Below are 17,268 nucleotides of genomic sequence, written 5' to 3' on the forward strand. Positions count from 1 at the left end.
GTGGAGTTGAGCTAGGGCTACGGCTCACATGACCTCAGAGCGCACTCCAGGTGCCACCTGGGGAGGCACAGGTTTGCCATCACGGTCCCCAGTTTGCTCACCCCGTTAGGCGGTGCTCGGGATTCGAACCTCCAAACTGCCGACCTTTCTGATCAACCAGCTCAGTGTCTTAGCCACTGTGAGCCACCCTTGGGAGGTGCCAAAAAGTGCTTCTCCAGCTCAGCCAGCCACTTTAAGCCTCTGCCTGGGGGCTTCTGGGAGCTGAAGTGTACGTACACACACACACCCACACACCCACACACACACACGGAGGAAAACCTCGCTCTCCAAGGTCCATCCCTCCGAGCGCCCCCTGCAGGCCAGTTCCCAGGCAAGCGGAGTCCAGTTGCGCCTGCGGGCGGCTCGCGGGCGGCCCCTGGAGGCCAGAGACGGAACACCACCCTCTCCAAGCAAAACAGCTGAGTTGTTTAGTTAGGCGGGTCCTTTCCCGGTGGCAGCTGGTTTAAAACTGCTGGAGGCTGGGAAGACCCCCCCTCCCTCCCCTCCCCTCCCTCGCCGGGCGCCTGCGGCATTTTCTTTCCCCTGGCCGGTCGCTTTCCTCTTGTCCACCAGTGATTTCCCCTCCACCACCCTCCACCTGGATGGTCAAGAGGGGAGGGGGGGATGACCAAAGGGAGGGACGGAGGGAGTGGCAGCTGCGATGCCAAGCGAGTCCAGCGGAGCCGGACAGGCTGCTCCTTCTTCTCTTCCACCCCAACCTGCCAGCGCTTCCCTTCCTTCTGCCTGTTGACCAGCTCAGCCTGCAGCAGCGGCGCCAGGTCCACGGGGCTGGCCATTCCGCCAGTCCTCATTGAGCAAGCGGAGCACGTCGGACGGAGTCCTATTGTTGAGGGCAGGCGCCATGCTTAGCCTGCCAAGGGGGCTAAAGTGAGCGCCCGAGGAAGATGGCGTATATACAGGTATATCGGGGGGGGGGGAGGCGAATTGAGAGGAGGAGTGGGGGGGGGCTGGAGACTTTCCCACCCCCCCACCCCAGCTGCCTTTGCTGGGAAGAGAAGAAAGAAAGGGGGGCGAAGGCAGAGGCGTTGGGGTCCCCCCCAGCTTTGCAAAGAGCGAGAATTTCCCCCGCAGGAAAACTTGAGGGAGCAGGCTGGAGTTTCGGAGCTGCTCCGGAGTTTCCTCCGACCAGGAGGAAAATGCAACCTGTAGCATGAATAGGTGGAGTCCCCCCCCTCCCGTTGGCTCGGCCCCATCTCCCGTGGGTGGGTGGGGGTCTCCCGTCCTTCCCTCTCCTTCCCCCTCTTTTCCTTCCTTCTCTTCCTCCCTCCCTCTTTTCCTCCCTCCCTTCCTCTTTTCCTTCCTTTTCTTTTCCTTCCTTCTCTCCCTCTCTCTCACCCTCCCTCTTTTCCTTCCTTCCCTCTCTCTCACCCTCCCTCCCTCTTTTCCTTCCTTCCCCTTTTTTCCTTCCTTCTTTCCATCCATCCATCCTTCCTTCTCTCCCTCCCTCCCTCTTTTCCTTCCACCCCATCTTTCCTTTCCTTCCTTCTCCCCCTCTCTCCCACCCTCCCTCTTTTCCTTCCTCCCTCCCTTCTTTTCCTTCCTTCCCTCCCTCCCTCCCTTTCTTTTTCTGTTGGTTTTTCCCTTTCTTGCATCTTTGAGCAGGATTCCCACGACCTTTGTGGTTTTGGAGCACCAGAGCGCGGCGGGCAAAGCGGGCACTTGTTGGGTGGCGGGGTGGGTGGGTTGGAAGGAAGGGGCTTGCCCTGAAATTAGGCTGCCAAAGCAGGCATGAAGGAAGGAAGGAAGGAAGGAAGGAAGGAAGGAAGGAAGGAAGGAAGGAAGGAAGGAAGGAAGGAAGGAGGATCGCCCATCTAGCAGCAGATGCCTGTAAAATGCCCGGCGGTGGCTGCCGACCTTTCCTGGGGCAGATGGGAGTGGGCTTGCAGATGTGATTCTTGGAAAGGTTGGCACGCATGTTGGGTGAAGCCGGCAAATGGAGGGGGGAGAGGAAGAAAGGGAAAGAGAGAGAGAAGAGAGAGGGATGGAAAAGGCAAAGAGCGGATTTTGCACCCGGAGGCTAGCTGCTTAGCTGGGTCGATACGTTTCTTCCGCTAAAGCTGCTTTTTAAAGAAAAATTTCTCCCTTCCTGGGTAAGACCTGATCTGGTTAAATTTTGAGCCCTTCCGGTTTCCTCTCCCTGCTCAAATATCATTGTTGTTAAAAGACCCTGAAAGTGGTCGGTTCAAACAATATAAGGGTCATTCCGAAGCTTGCAGGAGCCGGAATAATAGAAAGAGAATCCAGGGGTTAATTTGGGGAGGGGGCTTCCACATCCGTAGAAGAAACGAAGGGCAGGGGCAAAGGAAGCTGTTTCACACCCCATGCTTGCTGCTCTTGAGAAAACCTGAAGGCACGCTTGGATTCCAGTTCCCATCATCCCCATCGTGGGGAGGGCAGGGGCTACAAGCTTGCTCCCTCAGCAGCTTCATGTGTCTTAAGGGCATTTTTCTGTTTTTAATACCCCCTGCGTTGTAAAGTTGTGAGCATGGGTATTTTAAAGTTGTCCTCACAACAGTCCTGCAGGGTAGACCAGGCTGAGAGAAGAGAAAGCGGAGAAATGCTTGGATGGGATTGATAGTCCGTTCTTAGGGGGTTCGTAGGGTTTGCGAAAGGTTTCTGAGGTCTTGTGTAAAGCTTGTGCAGGGTGGTGGATGGTGAATTGCTCCAGAGTTAATTAAATAATTGCATTCACACACTTTTCCAAAGACCCAACACATGAGCCATAAGCTATTCACAGTCTGGGCTTGGTATAGTACAGTTAGTCCTCAATTTACAATTTATTCATTTAGTGACCTCAGTTACAAAAAGTAACATAGGACCCTTTTTTCACGCTTAACGACGGATGCAGCCATCCTCGTGGTCACTTGATTGAAATTCAGATACTCTCGGCAACTGACTTGCATTTCCGACGGTTGCCGTGTCCTAGGGTCACACGATCCCGTTTTGCGACCTTCTGAAAAAGGGGGACGCGGAGGCTCAGTGGCAAAGACACTGAGCTTGTCGATCAGAAAGGTCGGCAGTTCGGCGGTTCGAATCCCTAGCGCCGCGTAACGGAGTGAGCTCCCGTTAACTTGTCCCAGCTTCTGCCAACCTAGCAGTTCGAAAGCAGGTAAAAAATGCAAGTAGAAAAATAGGAACCACCTTTAGTGGGAAGGGAACAGCGTTCCGTGTGCCTTCAGCTTTTAGTCATGCCGGCCACATGACCACGGAGACGTCTTCGGACAGCACTGGCTCTTCGGCTTTGAAACAGAGATGAGCACCGCCCCCTAGAGTCGGGAACGACTAGCACATATGCGCGAGGGGAACCTTTACCTTTACCTTAACAAGCAAAAGTCTCCATGGGGAGGCCAGTTTCACTTAGCAACCGTGTGACTGACTTAACGGCAGTGATCCGCTTAACGACAACTGTGGCCAGGAAGGTCGTAAAAGGGGGCAAAACTCACTTTAACAATCTTTTCGCTTAGTGACAGAAACATAGGGCCGAACTCTGGCTGTAAGTCAAGGACTAACCCGTATTCAAACTTCTCATGGCTTGTTCTCGGGAAACTCTCAAAGTGACTCATGCAAAACCTTTCAAAGAAAATCTAGACTGACATTTGAGTCTTTAAAAATTTTTTAAAACACAAATAATATAAACACTACATATACAACTGAATACAACAAAAAATAAAGACAAAAGAAAAAGGGGGAAAAATCACATATTAGAGTGCACTCCCACCCCCATGAGACCTTCCCCTCCCTTAAATTTCTTAGATATACAATATATTCCAATTGTGCCCTTATCCCCTCCAAGACACCATATATTCTTGAGTAGTGCTCTTTGCCTTCCACTAACACTGATTTTATAAAAAAAACAAAACCCATTTCATTATAATTATTTACTTTCAATCATCCCTTTTTTAAGTTTAAATTCTGTGGTTGATTTATTGTTTGTTGCTATGCTCCAAATTTCATTAAACCACTCATTCTTTGAATATCATCCCAATTTCGTCCCCAGTGTTTAGCCAATCTCGCTGCCATTATCAAATTGACAATCAATTCCTCTTTTTATTTTTTTTTCTTGGACTGACATTTGAGTCTCGTTTTGAACGTTGTGCGATCTTGGAAGAGCAAAATGAATTCCGTGGCATTTTTCAGAGCAAAACAAACAAACAAAAAAACAGCAATTTTCACGCCAAGGAAACGGCAAACTTAAAAGGGAGACCGAGGAAGCGACAAAAGTAACAATGGATTGATACCATGATATGCGTAGTGTGGTGGGCAATCTCCCCCTCCCCCCCAAATAGCAGGGATTTCGTAGGTGAAACCATGGTTTATACAGTCCGGGAGAATTGGCTGCAGTGGCTTGTACAAATGTCTTTGCAAATATCAGCGGTTCGGTTAAGAACGTGCTACAACTGCACAACAACGGTGTTATCAAAACACACGGCAGGCTTTTGGTTTTCTGTTTGTGCAAGCTTGAACAGCTCAGGGTTTCCCTGCAGGGACCTTTATGATGCCACAAAAGTTTGAGAACAGCTGTGATGTTTTTCTGAAAATGCAACAATGGCAAGGAAAGGATGTCGTTTTGCCTTGCCTGGTCTTAACCTCCACGGAATCGTGTTTGTTTGTGGAAGCGGAAGGTGTGTTCTTGGCCAAGGAGAGTATTTGTCGCTCGGATGTTGAAATGAGGGGGGTCTGTGGTGCTCTCGGAGCTTGGTGGTTTTCTTGCAGACATTTCATGAACCAACTAGATAGCCTCATCAGGGCTAGCAGGGGGGTGGGTGGGAGAAGGAGTAGGATTGTGGGGTCTACAGTGTTCTCTGAGCTTGCAGGCATTTGATGATCCAACTAGGTAACATCATCAGGGCTAGCAGCAGTGGTGGGATTCAAATAATTTAACAACCAGTTCTCTGCCCTAATGATCATCTGGGTGGGTGGGGCTCGGTGGCCATGTGACTGGGTGGGCGTGGCCAACTCAAGGTCACTCCGGTCGATGGACGCTTCGCCCTAGCTGTAATCAGAGAGGCAGTTTCTGTAAGGAGGGCAATAAAGATTAGGCTAGAAACAACACTAGAATGTTTCCTTCCTGCCTTCCTTATAGGATTAGCTCTGTAAAGTGGAAAAAAACAAAAGGAGATTTCTTCCAACAATCGGTTCTCCGAACTACTTAGAAAGTTACCAACCGGTTCTCCCGAATAGGTGCGAACTGGCTGAATCCCACCACTGGTTAGCAGGGGCGGTTGGAGGAGGAGGAGGAGGCGGATTGTGGGGTCCTTGGTGTTGTCTGAACTTGCAAACGTTTCATGACCCAACTAGGTAACACCATCAGGGCTAGAAGGGACGAGGAGGAGGGGGATTGTGGAGTCCTCAGTGTTCTCTGAGCTTGCAAATGTTTCATTTCCCAAACTAAGGAACATCATGAATGAAACATCTGTAAGAAAACCACCAAGAGAGCATCGAATAAGATAAATTCTGCATACAAGTGTTCCTTTAATTTGGGGGGTGTATATGGAGACTCAGCCTTCCATCCTTCCGAGGTGGGTAAAATGAGGACCCAGATTGTTGGGGCACCATAGGCTGACTCTATAAACCGCTTAGAGAGGGCTGTAAAAGCACTGTGAAGCGGTATGTAAGTCTAAGTGCTATTGCTATAGTTAACTCTGCCTACTGCCAGCAGTTCGATCCTGACCGGCTCAAGGTCGACTCAGCCTTCCATCCTTCCGAGGTGGATAAAATGAGGACCCAGATTGTTGGGGGGCCATAGGCTGACTCTATAAACCGCTTAGAGAGGGCTATAAAAGCACTGTGAAGTGGTATATAAGTCTAAGTGCTATTGCTATAGTTAACTCTATCTACTGCCAGCAGTTCGATCCTGACCGGCTCAAGGTCGACTCAGCCTTCCATCCTTCCGAGGTGGGTAAAATGAGGACCCAGAGTGTTGGGGGGCCGTAGGCTGACTCTATAAACCGCTTAGAGAGGGCGGTAAAAGCACTGTGGAGCGGTATATAAGTCTAAGTGCTATTGCTATTGCTATTCATTTAGTGGCTATTTGGAATTCACTAAAACAATGACCTATGAGTTTTCACACTTAACGACCACTGCAGCATTCCCAGGTTCAAAATTGAGACAGTGGGCCACTGACTCGTGTTTGTGACGGTTGCAGTGTCCCAGGGTCCTGTGATCCTCTTTTTGCGACCTTCTGACAAGCGAAGTCAGTGGGGAAGCCATTCCCTTAACTACCGGCTTGCTAACTTAATAATGGCAGCGATTCCCTTAACAACGGTGGCAAGGAAGCCTGCGACATGGCGGCAAAACTCACTTAACAACGGTCTCAATGAGCAACCTAACTTTGGGGCTCAATTAGCACTGCTTGTATCATAATAGCCTGAATTGCAGAGAGATTTATAAAAGAGCATTATTTATTTTTGGGGGGCTGGGGGGGGGGGCGCAAAGGGACCAAAATAGGCAGCCCAATTGTGGAAAATTTAAATTAGCAACTGAATATCCTTTCTGGATATTTCCTTTTTTTTTCTTTTTTAACCTGCCCTAAAATAGAGAGACCTCGAAATAGCTTTATTTTCCGCCCTCTGCTGAGATGGGAAAGCGAAGGCCCACAAGGTTGTGCATTTTGTCTCACAGATGGGGGGCGTGTGGAGAAAAAGAAATCATTAAACCTTTACTAAAGAGGTCTCGCCTTGTTTCATTTTCTCTCCCTTTGCTTCGTGGTGGATATCGAAAAGGACAGTTGGAACCGATTAATGAGGTGAGTTAATCCGATGAGTCACCCTTTCTCCTGACACTCGAAGCGAGATCATGGTGTGGAGTTGTGTGTTGTTGTTACTGTTGTTGTTTTCCCCCTGTCTGGCTCTCTACACTTTCTGGTGTAAAATTGTGTGAGTAAAAAAAAACAAAACACAGCTTGGTTTCTTTGTGGCTAAACAGCCAGGGTTTTTTCTTCTTTTAACACCAAGGAAAACTCTGGCTGGCTTGATTTTAATTGGTTTGGCTGCAGAGCATTCCCCCTGCTGTCTGTCCACTGGCGAATGAAATTTCTAGTCCTCATGTTATGGGGGAGAACTGAGAACTCCCCCCTATTGCTCAGCTCGGATGATCTCTTTCAGGAACAGGTTAAAGAGGTGATATTCAGCCAGTTCTGACCGGTTCTGGAGAACCGGTAGCGGAAATTTTGAGTAGTTCAGAGAACTGGCAAATACCAACTCTGGCTGGCCCCGCCCCCATATATTCCCTGCCTCCCAAGTCCAAGCTGATTGGTTGGGTCTTCTTCTGGTGTCCTGCACAGGATAGCGGAGCTGGGAAGCAGGTTAGTGGGGTGGGGAGGGAATGGGGATTTTGCAGTATCCTTCCCCCAGGAGTGGGAAGAGAATGGGGATTTTGCAGTATCCTTCCCCTGGAGTGGGGAGGGAATGGGGATTTTGCAGTATCCGTCCCCCAGGAGTGGGGATCGAATGGGGATTTTGCAGTATCCTTCCCCTGGAGTGGGGAGGGAATGCGGATTTTGCAGTATCCTTCCCCTGGAGTGGGGATCGAATGGGGATTTTGCAGTATCCTTCCCCGGAATGGGGAGAGAATGGGGATTTTGCAGTATCCTTCCCCTGGAGTGGGGGGAGAATGGGGATTTTACAGTATCCTTCCCCTGGAGTGGGGAGGGAATGGGGATTTTGCAGTATCCTTCCCCGGAATGGGGGAAGAATGGGGATTTTGCAGTATCCGTCCCCCAGGAGTGGGGATCGAATGGGGATTTTGCAGTATCCTTCCCCTGGAGTGGGGAGGGAATGGGGATTTTGCAGTATCCTTCCCCAGAATGGGAATTTTGCAGTATCCTTCCCCCAGGAGTGGGGAGAGAATGGAGATTTTGCAGTATCCTTCTCCTGGAGTGGGGTGGAAATGGAGATTTCACACTATCCTTCCCCTGAAGGGGGATGGGAAGGGAATGGGGATTTTGCAGTATGCTTCCCCTGCCCCACCCACCAAGCCACACCACGCCCACTGAATTCCTGAGCCAGCATGGAAGCACCTATTGGAGTTCTAATGCAACCAGATTTAAAATTTTGGTTTGTGGACGAGGCAACATTTCAGTGGTGATTTAGGGTGCACATCCTGGCTCTTCCTGGATCTGTCCAGGGTCCTGATTCATTATCAACTGCTTTCCTAGCTTTGGTAGTTAGCCAGTTGTTTTCCTTCGATTTCTTTTTATTGTATGGAAAAGATTAAAACCCGAAATTCCAAACTGAACAGAGACAAAAACTAAACAAAAACGTTGAAAAAAAAAGCCCTTTTTCTTTTTCCAATTTTGATTTGCTTCCCTAAAACCTAGACTTAATTTTTTTGCTTTACCATTCCTTGACGCATGATGCTAATACCCTATTTTTCCTCCGATGTGGTCTTTGCTTTGAAAAGTTCAGAAGTGGTTGACCTTTTCTCCACGATCGGATCTACTCGCCCGACTCTCAAAGCATGAAAGCTTTCCTCTTTTTTTTAAACGCTTGATCCCATCCCCGAAGACTACCGGATTATAAAAATGTACAGCAAGGTTTAAATTCCCTCAATTCCACTCACAGGGAATCACTGAGATTTTTTCCAGCTTGGCATATATTGTATTGGCTTGCTTAGTGTAGTGGAAATAATAGGCTTTCCTTTGAGCAAATGTTGGAATCTTCTCATTTAATTAGAATTTTTTAAATTTATGAACCTTTATTCCTCTTCTGCATCATCCATTCTTAACAGAGGGTTTGCAAAACATTTTGACGTGCATTCATTACAGTTTTACAAGAATGGCCTAGGACTTGGTTATCTGCAAGACCGCCTCCTGCCACATACCTCCCAACGGCCGATAAGATCTTACAGGCTGGGCCTCCTCCGGGTGTTGTCGACCGGACAATGCCGGCTGGCGACCCCTCAGGGGAGGGCCTTCTCTGTAGCTGCTCCGGCCCTGTGGAATGATCTGCCCGCAGAGATCCGGACCCTTCCCACCCTCTCGGCCTTCCGAAAAGCCACTAAAACCTGGCTGTTCCAGCAGGCCTGGGGCTGTTGACCCTTGAATGAGGTCCAGCCCCCATCTAGGTTTGAGTGCATGGTGTGTTGTTTTAAATCTGTTTTTGTTTTCCCCTATATTTTATTTTACTCTTGTATTTGTAAGCCGCCCGGAGTCCTATGGGATTGGGCGGCATATAAATTTATTAAATTACTAAATTGCTAATTTGCAAGAAAACTCCAGGTCCAGCTGGGGAATTCTGGGAGTTGAACTCTACAGGTCTTAAATTTGCCAAGGTTGGATATCCGTAGTTTAGTATGTTGTTTTTTGCAAGCAAAGTTTTTTTTATTTTTTGTTACATATTTAAAAATTCTTTTGTAAACAGAGCGTTGTCCGGTTCCCCCCTTTAACATTTTCACATATACATAATTCATTTTACATTATATTTCCACTTCCCATTTTAGCCGTATTATTTCCTTCCCATATTTTCCAACTTTTAATTTTGTGTGTGTGTACATAAAGCGTGTCATTTTTTAATCCCTTTAGAGATCAACCAAATTTATCATTTCATTTCCATCTATTTTCTATCAGTAACATGTACCTTCAAGTCCATTTTTTTAAATATATAATTGACATTTAACTTAATTCATTTGCACAATTAATAATATTGGTATAGTTCACTCACACCTTAATTAGCTATATACCATTACCCTGATTAATGTATTTCATTTTGTTTTGCTCATCCTCTGTTCCTAGTTTCTTTTTTTTCCCTCTCTCTTTCTTTCTTCTTTTTATATGTATTATTTCTTTTCTTCTGGATCTTTTCTCTCACTTTTCGATAGATTTTTTTTTTTTGGCATAACCCTCCCCAGGATTTTTCTTTTTCGCTTCCCACTATTTCTCTCTTTATTTTTGGCTAATTTCTTTTTCGGACACCATTTTCCTAGTTTAGCATGTTGTTCGAACAAACTTTATGCTAAACCAGGGGTGTCAAATGCTATTTCATTGAGGGCCACATCAGGATTGTGTTTGACCTCAGGGGGGCAGTAGAGGGCATGGCCAGGGGGGGCATGGCTAGCTCGACATCACTCATCAAGTCTCTGTTTTCGGTTGTGACAGCTTCCTGCAACCCTCTGCCAGTGAAAAGGGAGCTCCCGCGTCTGGTGGGGTTCATTTTTTTTTTACTACTGGTTCTGTGGGCGTGGCTTGGTGGGCGTGGCTTGGTGGGCATGGCTTGGAATAGTGGGCGTGGCAGGGGAAGATTACTGCAAAATCCCCATTCTCTCCAAATCAGCTGGGACTCGGGAGGCAGAGAATAGATGAGGGCGAGGCCAGCCAGAGGTGGTATTTACCAGTTCTCCAAACTACTCAAAATTCCTGCTACCGGGTTCTCTAGAACTGATCAGAACCTGCTGAATGCCACCTCTGTTACGCGTCCTCCCTGAGCTCTGTTTTTGCTGGCAGAGGCACCGCTGGCCAATCCTGCACTGTTTCCAGGTGGCCCTGTGGGTCACATCTAAGCACCCCGTGGGCCTCATCCAGCCCCTGGGCCTTGACTTTTAACACCCCTGGGCTAAATCATGGATTGTTAGCCAAGATTTGGATGAGCCGCAAGGGCTGAGGTCATGCTTAACCAGTGGTGGATTTCAAAAATTGTTCGAACCTACTCTGCAGGTGTGGCCTCCTTTGTGGGAGTGGCTTGCCGCCCATGTGACCGGAACCACCTTAAATTACTTCACACACAGCACTGGCATGCATAAGAATATGATGTAAACTTGTTTTTTAAAAGGCATCTTTGGTTTGCGTTAAAACAACTTCAACACACGCAATGTTCTGATTGCACCACAAACGCAGGAGTCATCCTTACCTTTCACAGAGGCACTGAGTTTTATAAATAGGAGCATGATAGTGTAGAATAATCATATCCAAGGACCAGTGGTGGGTTTCCAAAATTTTTGGAACCTCTTCTGTAGGTGTGGCCTGCTTTCCGGGTCCACTGGTGGAACCTTTTCTATCTGGTTCGGTAGATTTGACGAACCGGTTGTACCAAATAGGTGTGAACTGGTAGAAACCCACCTCTGTGCTTAACCCTAAGCCATAATTTAGGAACCAGAAAAAAAAAAGAATCCTATTGTGGTTTTCCTACCCATTTCCCTCTCCTGGATTCTCACATAATTCCCAGTTTTCATGGATGATAGGCTTTATGTCCGGGGATCCAGAAGTTGTGGAGAAAAAAAAAATCTTTCTCTGTGGTCACGAGGAGTCACAAAAAAGACCTGATAGCCCATCATCCATCCATACCCAGAAAGGTCCAAGTTAACCAGAGCAGAACAAGCGAAAATGTAGATCTGTGACTGCGCAGATGTTAAAAACACACACACACACACCCCACAGAGCTGAATCCTCCTGGGATCAGCCTGTTCAATTACGATTGTTTATCCTTTTTCGTCATCAGCTGGTTGTAATTTTGCTTTCTGGTTTCCAACGGCCTCAGGGTCTGTTGTCTAGAATCTCGGATCTCTTGCTGTGCAGATGGACCTGTCGCAATTGTTGTCAGAAGTGCTACGAGTGCAGCTGTTGCCAGTCGAACGAAGACGAAGTGGAAATCCTGGGGCCTTTTCCAGCCCAAACTCCTCCCTGGTTGTAAGTTTGGAAGCCTTTCAAAGGCACCATTTATTTGAAGGGTGGTTTGGATGATGTTACTTGGTTTGGTAATGAAATGTCTGCAAGGAAACCATCAATCTCAGCACGAAAGACCCCTCAATCCTCCTCCTCCTCCTCCTCAAATATATATTTGTGTCCTCTACAAGCAGGGTATCTTTCCTTTATAAATATATACAGTATATTTGTTCCATCATAAGCAGGGTGTCTTTTCTTTATAAATATATATTTGTCCGGTCTATGAGCAGAATATTGTGTTTATGTAAAGGCAACATAAAAAAAATGGCTTTCTGTCTGGATGGCTTTTAGGGTGATCCGAAAGACAGAAAAGGGAAGCAGTGTGCTCCCTCCCATATTTGGGCATACCAGGGGTTGTGACACAAAATACACACACACACACACACATATTTAGTATCACAACCCCTGGTATGCCCCAATTATGGCTCGTCACAAGAGTCCATCACGACAGAAACCCAATATTTTTACTGTTGCCTTTGTTATATTTGTGTTATATTTGTGCTGATAAATAAATAAAGGGAGACTAGTATAGATCTATTTCAAGCTATTTAGCTCTCATCAGCTAGCCATACCCTTACTGGGATTCGAACCTGTGGTGTATTACATCTTAGGCAGACGTCTTAGACATTAAGCCACAGGCCCTCCTCCTTATCAGCAGAAGCCAGGGTGAAAGGTATCTATTAGATTTTACAACCCCCGGTATGCCCAAATATGGGAGGAAGATCACTACTTCCAGTGATCTTCCTCCCATATTTGGGCATACCGAGGGTTGTAAAATCGTATGTATGTATGTATGTATGTATGTATGTATGTATGTATGTAAGTAAGTAAGTAAGTAATTAGTATCACAACCCCTGGTATGCCCAAATATGGGAGGAAGCTCACTGCTTCCATTCTCTGTCTATCGGCTCGTCACAAGAGACCATCCAGACAGAAACCCAATATTTTTACTGTTGCCTTTGTTACATTTGTGTTGCTACCATCAGCACAAATACAACACACACACACACACATATTTGTGCCATTTATATATATAAATATATATTTGTGCCAACTACAAGCACAGTATCCTTCCTTTATGTTTCCTTGGACCAATGTTTTATGCCCGAACTTCCCAAACCTGATTAAAAGGTAAAGGTTACCCTTGCACATGGGTGCTAGTCCTTCCCGACTCTAGGGGGCGGTGCTCACCTCTGTTTCAAAGCCGAAGAGCCAGCGCTGTCCAAAGACGCCTCCGTGGTCATGTGGCCAGCATGACTAAATGCCAAAGGCGCACGGAACACTGTTCCCTTCCCACCAAAGGTGGTTCCTATTTTTCTACTTGCATTTTTACGTGCTTTCGAACTGCTAGGTTGGCAGAAGCTGGGACAAGTCATGGGAGCTCACTCCGTTACGCAGCGCTAGGGATTCGAACTGCTGACCTTTTGATCGACAACCTCGGTGTCTTAGCCACTGAGCCACCATGTCCCTTTATACATTCATACATACATATTTGTGCCAAGTACAAGCAGGGTAACCTTCCTTTATAAACACATATTTGGAGTCAGAGAAGAGAATGTTAAGCATAATTTCATCTCGGAGAAGAAAAGCACAGGGCTTTTTAAATTATTGCTACCTTCCGAGGGCTGACCGACTTGTCTGCCTCATAGTAGCAAACCTAATTATGCTGATTTAACGAGAATGGCGGGGACCCCTTCCTTTCTTAGCCCCTTTCCCCCCCCTCTTGTCGCTTTTATTTCTTTGAGGCGAGAGCCGCGGGGGAGGAAGGGAGGGAGCGCCCTGAGGTGATGTAGATCATAAGATAAAACGACTCTTTCATTTTATGTGGTGGGTTTTATTTTAATGAAAAAGAAAGAAAGAAAGAAAGAAATGCCTTGCATTCTGTGAAATGAAACTGGAAGCGTCGCTCCATTCTTCTTCTCCGCGGTCGCCCTTGTTAAACCAAACTGGGAGCTTTTCAAAACGAAGCCGAGAGACTCAAAAGAATTGTAGATTAGCAGCAGCAGTTGCCTGCTGAATGGGGAAGAGGGGAATATTTGCCAGTTTAGCTTGATTTCTGTTTGCATTCTTTCTTTAAAAAAAAAAAAAGAATGTATTTATTTATTTTGATTTTTTTTATTCAGGGTGACGTACATTTTAAGTACTCATTCCTCCTCCTGTTTTCTCCACAGTAACAACCATGAGAGGGGGGGTGGGTAGAGAGAGAGGGAGAGAGAGAGAGGGAGGGAGAGAGAGAGAGAGAGAGAGACAGACATTGAGAAAGAGGTGGGGCAGAGTCACTCAAATTGACTTTCATGCCTACAGTTGGACTAGAACTCCCAGTCTCCTGGTAATTGGCCCAAGGTCACCCATGTGGCTTCTGTGCGTAAGGCGGGACTAGAACTTCCAATCTCCAGGTGATTGGCCCAAAGTCACTCAAATTGACTTTCATGCCTAAAGTGGGACTAGAACTCCCAGTCTCCTGGTAATTGGCCCAAGGTCACCCATGTAGCTTTTGTGCTTAAGGCGGGACTAGAACTTCTAATCTCCAGGTGATTGGCCCAAAGTCACTCAAATTGGCTTTCATGCCTAAAGTGGGACTAGAACTCCCAGTCTCCTGGTAATTGGCCCAAGGTCACCCATGTGGCTTTTGTGCTTAAGGCGGGACTAGAACTTCCAATCTCCAGGTGATTGGCCCAAAGTCACTCAAATTGGCTTTCATGCCTAAAGTGGGACTAGAACTCCCAGTCTCCTGGTAATTGGCCCAAGGTCACCCATGTGGCTTAATGTGGGATTAGAACTTCCAATCTCCAGGTGATTGGCCCAAAGTCACTCAAATTGGCTTTCATACCTAAAGTGGGACTAGAACTCACTAACTCTTGATTGCTAGTCTTTCTCAATTTTAGACCTGTGGACTTCAACTCCCAGAATTCCCTAGCCAGCATCCTGAGGAACTTTCAGATGGGTGGACTTCAAATCACAGCATAAAGTTCCTCACCGTGGCTGGTTGGAGAATTCTGGGAGTTGAAGTTCATATTTATTAAAGTTGTCATGGTTGAGAAACATTGGCATAGGTCCAGGATGGTGAACCTATGGCATGCGTGCCACAGGTGGCACGCGGAGCCATTTGTGAGGACACTAGAGGAGTTGCACTGTCAGCCTTTTTTTGAGGCCATTTTTCACCCTCCCCAGGCTCCAGAGGCTATATAGGAGCCTGGGGAGGGCGAAAAAAGCCTCCCCTTCCCCCTCTGAAGCCCTCCGGAAGCTTCAGGAGCTTCCCTGAAGCCTCTGAAGTGCAAAAAAACAGCCCTACAGGCAAACCAGAAGTTCAGGAACGGACTTCCGGTTTCCTCGTAGGGCCAGTTTTAGTCCTCCGGAGCCTTCAGGGACCTTTAGGAGGCTTCCCTGAAGGCTCCGGAGGATGAAAAACAACCCTACGAGCAAACCAGAAGTTCCTGAAGGTTCTGGAAGACGAAAAACTGCCCTACGGACAAACCGGAAGTGACTTCTGGTTTGCTCGTAGAGTCGCTTTTTGCCCTCCAGAACCTTCAAGGAAGCTTCCGGAAGGCCCTTGAAGGCTCCGGAGGGCTAAAACCGGTCCTAGAAGCAAACCGGAAGTCTGTTCCTGAATTTCCAGTTTGCCCATAGGGCTGGTTTTCTGCGCTCCAGAGGCTTCAGGGAAGCTCCTGAAACCTCCGGGGAGGCCTCCGGGAAGGCAGGGGAGGTTGTTTCCTCCCTCCCCATGCTCCTATAAAGCCTCTGGAGCCTGGGGAGGGCGAAAAAAAGCATGCAAAAAATGGGAGCGCTGGTCATGCGCGCATGCGCGTTGGGGTCACACATTGCATTATGGGTGTGGCACGCCTGTGCATGACCCCCCCGCACTCCCCCCCCCCGCTTTTGGCACGTGAGCTAAAAAAGGTTTTCCATCACTGGCCTAGTTCCTACTACCCCGTCATCTAGATGTTTAGATGTTTAGATGTTTATTAACATTTATAGGCCGCCCTTTTCCCTGAGGGGACTCAGGGCGGCTCACATAAAATCAGGGAGGGGGAAATACAAACAATGACATAGACACATATAATAAAAATAATAAGCAACATTCATTCATCATTCGGGAGGGGCGGCTATCTTTGTCCCCAGGCCTGACGGGCTAGCCAGTTCTTAAGGGCTGTGCGGAAGGCCTGGACGGTGGTGAGGGTACGAATCTCCACGGGGAGTTCGTTCCAAAGGGTCGGGGCTACTACTGAGAAGGCCCTCCTCCTCGTAGTTGCCAGCCGGCACTGGCTGGCCGATGGAATACGGAGGAGGCCCAATCTGTGTGATCTAATTGGTCGCAGGGAGGTAATTGGCAGAAGGCGGTCTCTCAAGTATCCAGATCCACTACCATGCAGGGCTTTATGGGTGACTAATAGCACCTTGAAGCGCATCCGGAGATCGACAGGTAGCCAGCGCAGCTCGCGGAGGATAGGTGTTATGTGGGTGAACCGAGGTGCAACCACAATCACTCGCGCGGCCGCGTTCTGTACTAGCTGAAGTCGCCGGATGCTCTTCAAGGGCAGCCCCATGTAGAGCACATTGCAGTATTCCAGCCTAGAGGTCACAAGGGCTAGTGTCTCTCATAGATGGATGGATGGATGGGTGGGTGGGTGGGTGGGTGGATGGATGGAAGGAAGGAAGGAAGGAAGGAAGGAAGGAAGGAAGGAAGGAAGGATAGGATAGGATAGGATAGGATAGGATAGATGGATAGATGATGGATAGATGATGGATTGATTGATAGATTGATAGATTGATAGATTGATAGATTGATAGATTGATAGATTGATAGATTGATAGATTGATAGATTGATAGATTGATAGATTGATGATAGATAGATAGATAGATAGATAGATAGATAGATAGATAGAATAGATACGGTGATAGATAGATAGATGATAGATAGATAGATAGATAGATAGATAGATAGATAGATAGATAGATAGATAGATAGATAGATGATTGATAGATAGATGATTGATAGATAGATGATTGATAGATAGATGATTGATAGATAGATGATTGATAGATAGATAGATAGATGATTGATAGATAGATAGATAGATGATTGATAGATAGATGATTGATAGATAGATGATTGATAGATAGATAGATGATTGATAGATAGATGATTGATAGATAGATAGATAGATAGATGATTGATAGATAGATGATTGATAGATAGATGATTGATAGATAGATGATTGATAGATAGATGGATGGAGGCATGGATGGTGGGTGGATGGGATGGGATGGGATGGGATGGGATGGATTGATAGATCGATCGATCGATCGATCGATAGATAGATAGATAGATAGATAGATAGATAGATAGATAGATAGATCGATAGATCGATAGATCGATAGATCGATAGATAGATAGATAGATAGATAGATAGATAGATAGATAGATAGATGATTGATAGATAGATGATTGATAGATAGATGATTGATAGATAGATGATTGATAGATAGATAGATAGATAGATAGATAGATAGATAGATAGATAGATGATTGATAGATAGATGATTGATAGATAGA

The 17,268-nt window shown here is 46.8% G+C and overlaps 1 protein-coding gene across 1 annotated transcript in view; it reads left to right on the forward strand.

Moving 5' to 3' along the window:
- The window catches only part of SYT17 (synaptotagmin 17), a 39,633-nt gene that overhangs the window by 8,110 nt on the left and 14,255 nt on the right, over window positions 1-17,268 (forward strand). Inside the window, exons 2-3 of the mRNA XM_032231014.1 lie at window positions 6,682-6,805; window positions 11,529-11,677. Coding sequence (XP_032086905.1) covers window positions 6,682-6,805; window positions 11,529-11,677 — 273 coding nt within the window. The remainder of the gene's footprint in view (window positions 1-6,681; window positions 6,806-11,528; window positions 11,678-17,268) is intronic.

This window comes from Thamnophis elegans, chromosome 14 (assembly GCF_009769535.1).
Source record: "Thamnophis elegans isolate rThaEle1 chromosome 14, rThaEle1.pri, whole genome shotgun sequence".
In the NCBI taxonomy this organism is placed as follows: Eukaryota; Metazoa; Chordata; class Lepidosauria; order Squamata; family Colubridae; genus Thamnophis; species Thamnophis elegans.